The sequence below is a fragment of the Anser brachyrhynchus genome, assembly GCF_964034855.1.
Source record: "Anser brachyrhynchus genome assembly, chromosome: 26".
In the NCBI taxonomy this organism is placed as follows: Eukaryota; Metazoa; Chordata; class Aves; order Anseriformes; family Anatidae; genus Anser; species Anser brachyrhynchus.
In genome coordinates this window covers 2296088-2304050 of record NC_137719.1, presented here as the reverse complement: position 1 = coordinate 2304050, position 7963 = coordinate 2296088, and the positions used below count along the sequence as shown (strand labels likewise).

The 7963-nt window shown below is 70.3% G+C and overlaps 1 protein-coding gene across 1 annotated transcript in view; it reads right to left on the bottom strand.

The window, feature by feature from the left end:
* Window positions 1-6829, bottom strand: part of CAMK2B (calcium/calmodulin dependent protein kinase II beta) — a 27248-nt gene extending 20419 nt beyond the window's left edge. The window contains 1 exon segment of the mRNA XM_080568185.1: window positions 6742-6829. Coding sequence (XP_080424311.1) covers window positions 6742-6754 — 13 coding nt within the window. The 5' untranslated portion in view covers window positions 6755-6829.
* Between the last annotated feature and the right edge of the window lie 1134 nt (window positions 6830-7963).

The following is a 7963-nucleotide window of genomic DNA, read 5'->3' as shown; positions in this document are numbered from 1 at the left end:
GGGGATGGGATGGGTTAGGAAGCAGGAGAGAGCAGGTTATAGGGTATGGGACGGGTTATGGGGTATGGGACAGGTTATGGGGTATGGGATGGGTTATGGGGTATTGGGATGGGTTATGGGGTATGGGATGGGTTATGGGGTATAGAACGGGTTAGGAAGCAGGAGAGCAGGTTATAGGGTATGGGGCGGGTTATGGGGTATGTGATAGTTTAGAGGATATGGGGCAGGTTATGGGACAGGAGGGGCGGTTGGGGTATGGGGTAGGTTAGGAAGCAGGAGGGGAGGTTATAGGGCAGGGGGCAGGTTATGGGGCAGGAGGGGGGGGTTAGGGGGTATTGGGGCAGATTGGGGGGGGGGGGGCAGGGGGCAAGGAGGCAAAACACAGGGAACGGGGTGCCGGGGGTGGGCGGGGGGGGGGGGACAGCGAGCGGAGGGGTAGCGGTGGGACAGACGGACACACGGACGGACACACGGACACGCACAGAGCCCGAGCGACGCGTGATGGGAGACAGAGGGGGGGTGGGGGGGGGATGGGACGGGGGGGGGGACATGGGGGGGGGCACGGGGAGGGGGGTACGGGGTTTTGGGGGGGGGAGATGGGGGGGAACGAGAGAGGGGGAGAAACAATGTTGTGAAAGCCCAGAGACCACGGGGACGGGCACACGGCGGGCACACAGGGCGCTGGGGCACGGCACCGGCACGGGGGGGGGCCCCGGGGGGGGGGGGGACACGGTGGGGGGGGGAAAGGGGGGGGGGCGGCGGGAACCCAGAAGCAGAATGGAGCCGGGGTTGGGGGGGGGGTTATGGGGAATTGGGGGGGGGGAATCATAGGAACTGCCCCCCCCCCAAAAGAATGGGGTCATCCCCCCCCTGCTGGAGCTGCCCCCCCCGCAGCGCCCGGGGGGGGCCGGGGGGGCGCGGGGGCTCACCTGGCGTCCGCCTCGCTGTAGTACTCCCGGGCCACGATGTCCTCGAAGAGCTCCCCGCCGGTCACCCTGCAAGGCAGCGCCGTCACCCCCGCGCCCCTGGGGACACCCCCCTGGAGACACCCCCCTCGGGGACACCCCCTCGGGGACACCCCCCCCCTTGGGGACCCCCGCACTCACAGGTCGAAGACGAGGTAGTGGAAGCCCTCCTCCGAGATGCTGTCGTGGAGCCGCACTGCGGGGACAGGGACGCGCTGAGGGTGGCCCCAGGTGGCACCCAGGGTCACCCCCCCCCCCCCCCAGGTGGCACCCGGGGTGACCCCCCAGCACCCCCCAGGTGCCACCCGGCAGGACCTCAGATGTCCCCCAGGTGCCACCCAGCGCACCCCCAGGTGCCACCCCGGTGCATCCCCAGGTGCCACCCAAAGTCCCCAGGTGTCCCAAGGGGTCCCCAAATGTCCCCCCCGGCACCCCCCAGGTGCCACCCCGCTGTGTCTCCAGGTGCCACCCGGCAGGACCTCAGATGTCCCCAGGTGCCACCCCAACACCCCCAGGTGTCCCCGGGTGTCCCCCAGCACCCCCCCGGGTGCCACCCGCTGCGTCCCCCCGGTGCCGCCCAGCAGGACCGGGCTGTCCCCAGGTGTCCCCAGGTGCCACCCAACGTCCCCAGGTGCCACCCCCGCCGTCCCCCGCTCACCGATGTTGGAGTGCTTCAGCAGACGGCAGATGCGCGCCCTCCCGCTCCAGCTTCTGGTGGTCTGGGGACAGGGGGGCTCAGGGGGGGGCACGGACGGGTCCCCGTCCCCGTCCTGTCCCTGTCCCCTTCCCTGTCCCCGGCCCCCGTGCTGTCCCTGTCCCCATCCCCGTCCCCGTCCCGTTCCCGTCCCATCCAGGTCCCCGCTCCAGCCTCAGGGACCCCCCACGTTCCCGACCCCGCTCCCTGCAGGTGGCTCTGGCTGTGCACACGCGTGTGCACGCGGTGGATTTACACAGCTGCTCCTCTGCACTCGTGCGCACCGCGTGGCAGCACGTGTGTGTGGCTGCACACGCGTGTGTGGTTGTGCACCCGTGGGGGCTGTGCACACATGGGGGGTACACACACACACACACACACCCATGTGCACGCATGGCTGTGCGTGGGTGCGTGTAGTGGGTCACGCGTGTGCTGGTGCATGCGTGTGTGGTTGTGCACGTGTGTGCGGGCACCTGCGTGTGCGGCTGTGCTGGCATGTGAGGGTATCCGTGTGTGTGCACAACTGCACCTGGGTGTGCACACGTGTGTGCAGCTGTACCTGGGTGTGCACAACTGCACCCGCACGTGCACAACTGTAACACTGTGTGCACAACTGCACCGGTGTGTGCACAACTGCACCCGTGTGTGCACAACTGTACCGGTGTGTGCACAACTGCACTGGTGTGTGCACAACTGTTCTGGTGCATGCACAACTGTACCTGGGTGTGCACAACTGCACTGGTGTGTGCACAACTGTACCACTGTGTGCACAACTGTTCTGGTGTGTGCACAACTGTACCGGTGTGTGCACAACTGCACCCGTGTGTGCACAACTGTACCCATGTGCACATCTGTGCAAAACTCTACCTGTGTGTACATGTGTGTGCAGCTGTACCCACGAGTGTGCCCACACGTGAGGCTGTGTCCACACGTGTGTGTCTGCCGTGGGTGTGCCCCCCGCTCACACACCTGCACAGTCACATACAGCCACGATCCCCCCGCCCTTTGCACGCACACAGCTGTGCACACGTGAACACGCCGCTCACACCTGTGCACGCACACACTGCCTGCCCACGTGTGCACACCACACGCGTGCAAGTGTGCCCACTCCCCCCTGTGCTCAGTACAACCGTGCCTGCTCACACCTGCATGCACGCACACACGTGCACACCCATGCACGCTCCTCATGCCTGTACACACACACACACACACACACACACACACACCCCCGTGCAGTGCTCAGGGGCACGCACACGCCTGTGCTCACAGCCCCAACACTGCACACACATGCCCGCGCATGCAGCACACGCCCCAGCGTGCACATCGCACGCACGTCACTGATGTGCACACATGTGTCCTGCTCACACCTGCGCACACGCAACCTGCTCACGTGTGCATGCACACGCACCCAGGCACAGACCGCGTGCACACGCACACACCTGTGCCCACATACCTGCATACACACACACGTGCACACATACTTGTACACACGTGCACGTGCACACTGCTTGCACACTTACTTGTACACACACGGCTTGCACGCATCATTACCTGCACACACACCTGCACACGCACACTTGCCCTCCCCCGTGCACACACACTGTTCACACACACACTGCTCACACACACACTGCTCACACACACACTTGCACACACACACACACGCACACTGCCCATGCACACCCCTGCACACTCTTGCACACCCATGCACGCACACACTTGCACACCTGCACACACACACGCACTTGCACGCACACCCCTGCGCACACACACACACGCACACCCGTGCATACACATGCAACACGCACCCCCCACAAACGCACCCCCCCCGCCACTTGCACACTTACACACTTACACACATGCCCCCCCCCTCGCCCCCCCCCCCCCCCCCCATTCCCCATGGGGCAGCGGCTGAGGGGGGGGGGCACAGCGAGGGTCCGGCCCCAGCCCCACAGAGCCCCCCCCTGCCCCAGGCCGCTCCCTTTCCTGGGGGGGGGGGAGGGCGGGGGGTCCCTGGGGGGGCTTGGGGGGGGTCCGGGGGGGGGGCATGGGGGGGGTCCCTACCTCTGGCCGAGAGCTTCTTGGTGTTGATGATCTTGGCGGCGTACTCATGGCCGGTGCAGAGCTTGACGCAGCGCCGGACCACCGAGAAAGCCCCCCTGGGGACAGGGACGGGGGGGGGGGACGGGGGGGGGTCGGCTCGGTGCCCCCCCCCCCCCAGCACAGCCCGCCCCCCCCCCCAAACACCCCCCCTCCCCGTGACTCAGCACCCGCGGCCGTGACTCAGCGCCGGGGCGAGCCCCGAACGCCCCCCCGCCCGGGATATTGGGGGGGGGGGGGGGGTTGATGGGGGGGGGGGGGGGGGTTGGCTTTGGGGGGGGGGGGGCGCTGACACCGGGTGGCACCGCGGGGGGGGCGTGGGAAGGATCCGGCACCCGCAGCCGGTTGCCATGGGGACGGCGGGGTGGCCCGGATGGGCGGCGGCGGGCACGGGGCCCGGCTGCGGGCACGGCGGGGGGGGGGGGGGGAACGGGGGCAACCCCCGGGGGGGGGCTGCGCCCACCGGGGCAGTGGGGCCGTCCCCGAGGGCCCCCCCCAAAAAACATACGTGTGCCCCCCCCCCGGTGTCCCAGATTTGTCCCCTGCCTGTCTGCGGGGGGGCACCGGGGACCCCCCCCCCAAGGCTCTGCTGCTCCCCCCCCCCCCCCCAAAAAAAAAAAACATTTTGGGGGCTCGGGGCAGCTCGTGGGGTCACAGCCCCCCCCCCCCTCGTGGGGCACGGACCCCCCCCTTCCCCCCCCCCGCGATGGGTTGGGACTTGGGGGGGGAATCGCTCGAAGCCGGGGGGGGCCCCGCCGTGTGCCCCCCCCCCCCGTGTGGCCCCCGGGGACAGGGGAGGTGTCGGTGCCCCCCCCCCCCCGTGCCTCAGTTTCCCCGGGGGGGGGCACGGCAGAGGTCCCCGACTCTCGGCGGGGGGGACACGCGGTGATGGCGGGTGACGGGGGGGGGGGGGGGGGGGGGGGGGCGCGTTGCCACGGCAACCAGGAGAGGATGCTGGATCTGGGGGGAGGGCGAGGTGCTGCGACCCCCCCTCCGGTGCCCCCCCCCCCCCCCCCAAAAATAAACCCTTCTTCAGCTGCTGCCCCATGGGGGGGGGCTTGGCTGGGGGGGGGCTGGATGGACTGGGGGGGGGGGCCGGTGGGGTTGGGGTCCGCATGGAGCGGGGGGGCCGGGGGCGTTATGTAAGGCCCGCGGGGAGGATGGGGGGGGGTCGGGCTGGGGGGGCGATATGGGGGGGTGAGGGGGGGGGCTGCAGGATGGGGGGGGCTCAGCCTGGAGGGGCTCAGGGATGGGGGATGAGGCGATAGGGACGGGGGGTATGGGGGGGGGGAGGTATGGGGGGGGGAGGTACGGGGGGGGGGGGCGTAATGATGGGGGAGTATAGGGATGGGGGGGCTGTAGGGATGGGGGGGGGCTGTAGGGACCGGGGAATATAGGGATGGGGGGGTATAGGGATGGGGGGGGCTGTAGGGATGTGGGGTGCGTAGGGACAGCTGGCTATAGGGAAAGGAACTATAGGGAACGGGGGGGGCATAGGGATGGGGGGGGCATAGGGGACAGGTGGCTTTATAGGGACTGGGGGGTATAGGAGTGGGGGGTATAGGGGTGGGGGGTTGTAGGGACCAGGGGCTGTAGGGACTGGGAGATATAGGGGTGGGGGGGCTGTAGGGGTTGGGGGGCCGTAGGGACAGGTGGCTATAGGGACTGGGGGGTTATAGGGACCGGGGGTATAGGGATGGGGGGCGCTATATGGATGGGGGGGGTATATGGACAGGGGGGGCTATAGGGATGGGGGGGATGGGGATGGGGTGGTGCTATAGGGGCGGTGGGGCAATAGGGATGAGGGGAGCTATAGGGATGGGGGGCTATAGGGACCGGGGGGGGTTATAAGGGACTGGGGGGGTCTGCAGGGTTTGGGAGGTCTGTGGGGAGCGCGCTGGCTGCAAGGATCTAGCGAGGCGGGGGGGGCTGCAAGGATGGGGGGGCTGCAAGGATGGGGGGGGGCTATAGGAACCAGAAGGGATATAAGGACTGGGAGATCTGTAGGGACCCGGGGGGGCTGTAAGGATGGGGGGGGGATTTATAGGAAGCCGGGGGGCTGAAAGGAGGGGGGCTATAAAGAGGGGGGGGGTAATAAGGAGGGGGGCTATAAGGAAGGGGGGGGCTATGAGGAGGTGGGCTATGAGGAGGGGGGGTCTGGTGAGGGGTCTGCGAGGCCGGGGGATCCACAGGACGCAGGGCGGCGATAAGGACCGGGGGGGGTTTTGGGGGGGGGGGGGCACCCGCTGGAGCTGGGGGGGGCTGGGCTGATCGGGGGCAGGGAAAGGGGGGGGGATCCCTGGGGACTGGGGGATCCCCGGGGGCAAGGGGGCAGAGAGGCTGGGGGGGGGCACTGGGGCGGGGGGGGGCAGGGATTGGGGGGGCTATGGGGGTTAGGAGGGGGGGGCTATGGGGACTGGGAGGGCTATGGGGGGGGGTGCAGGGATTGGGGTGCCATGGGGGGGTATGGGGGAGTGGGGGGGGGGTACAGGAGCTGGGGGGGGCACAGGGACTGGGGGGCTATGGGGGGGTATGGGGGACTGGGGGGGGGAAAGGGATTGGGGGGCTATAGGGGGGGCTATAGGGGGGTACGGGGGGGCTGGGGGGGCTGTGGGCTATGGGGGGGCTACGGGGTCCTTTAGGCCCACGGTTCCCCACGGGGGGGGGGTCCCCACGGGGTCCCCGCGGCCGGTACCGACCCGAGGCGTGGGGGGGGGGGGGGGGGGGCAGGGCCAGTACCGATGGGGGGGGGGGGGCGGAGGGGAGGTGGGGGGGGGGGGCGACACCGCTGTCCCCATCCCCTCCGGTAGGAAATGCGTCACGTCTGCACCGAGCCCCCCCGGCGCCCCCCCCCCCCCCCCCCCCCTTTTACGACCCCCCCCCCGCTTATAAATTTTTTTTTTTTTTAATTTTTTTTTTTCTCGCCCCCCCTCCCCGCCCCCCCCCCCCCCAGCCCCCCCCCCGGGGTCGGCCGGCCCTTACTTGCGGTGGCCATGCTGCTGCCGCCGCGCCGCGCCGCAATGAGCCCGGCCCGGCCCCGCCACCGGCACCGGCACCGCTCGGCCCCGCCTGGCGCGGGGGGGCGGGGGGAGGACGGGGACGGGGACGGGGGGGGGAGGAGGAGGAGGAGGAGGGGGGGGAGGGGGGGGGGAGGAAGGAGGTGCTGCCGGAGCGGGGGAGGCTCCGGGCCGGGACAGCCCCCCCCCCCCCCCGCCCCCAGGGATCTCCCCCCCCCCCCCGCCTCCCCTCCAGACGCCCCCTCCCCGTCCGAGCCCCCCCCCCCCCCCCCCCCCCCACGGTGCGGCCCCGCCTCGGCGGGGCTCTCCCCGAGGGGTCCCCAGGCAGCCCCCCCCCGCCAGACCCCCCCCCCGCCAGCCCCGTGCAGCCCCCCCGGTACCCCCCAATAGCCCCCACCCAGCCCCCACCCAGCCCCCAATGCCCCCAACCGCAGCCCCCCCACCCAGCCCCCAGCCCCCCCAACACCCCCATCCAGCCCCCCCATGCCCCCACCCCCCAGTACCCCCATCCAACCCCCGTCCACCCCCCTCCAACCACCCCCACCCCCCATCCCCCCCCAATCCCCCCCACCCACCCCCCCAATCCCCCCAATGCCCCCCATCCACCCCCCCATCCATCACCCCAATAGCCCCCCGAGTGCCCCCAATACCCCCATCCACCCCCCCATCCAGCCCCCCACTAGCCTCCCCCAATACCGTCCCCCCCGAGTCCCCCCAATACCCTCACCCACCCCCCCAGTTCCCCCCAGTTCCCCCCAGCCACCCCCCCTTCCACCCCCCCCCAGCCCCCAATAGCCCCCACTAGCCCCCCCAATACCCTCACCCCCCCTAGCCCCCCCAGTACCCTCCCCCCAGCCCCCCCAATCCCCCCACCCCCCCCTCCAGCCCCCCCATCCCCCCACAACCCCCCCCAAGGATCCCCCCCCCAAAGATCCCCAACCCCCCCCGTGCTCCCCCCGTAAGCACCACTCACCCCAAACAACCCCCCCACAATCCCCCCTCACCCCCCAAATTGAGGGGGGGGGGACACCCCCAAAACCCACCCGTGCCCAACACCGGAGGGGGGGGCACCCCATAACATGGAGGGGGGGGGGGGCACCCATCTCCCCCACCCCCACCCACCCCCGCAGAATCACACGGGGCCGGGACCCCGCACCCCAAACCCACGCCCCCCCCCCCCCCCGGCC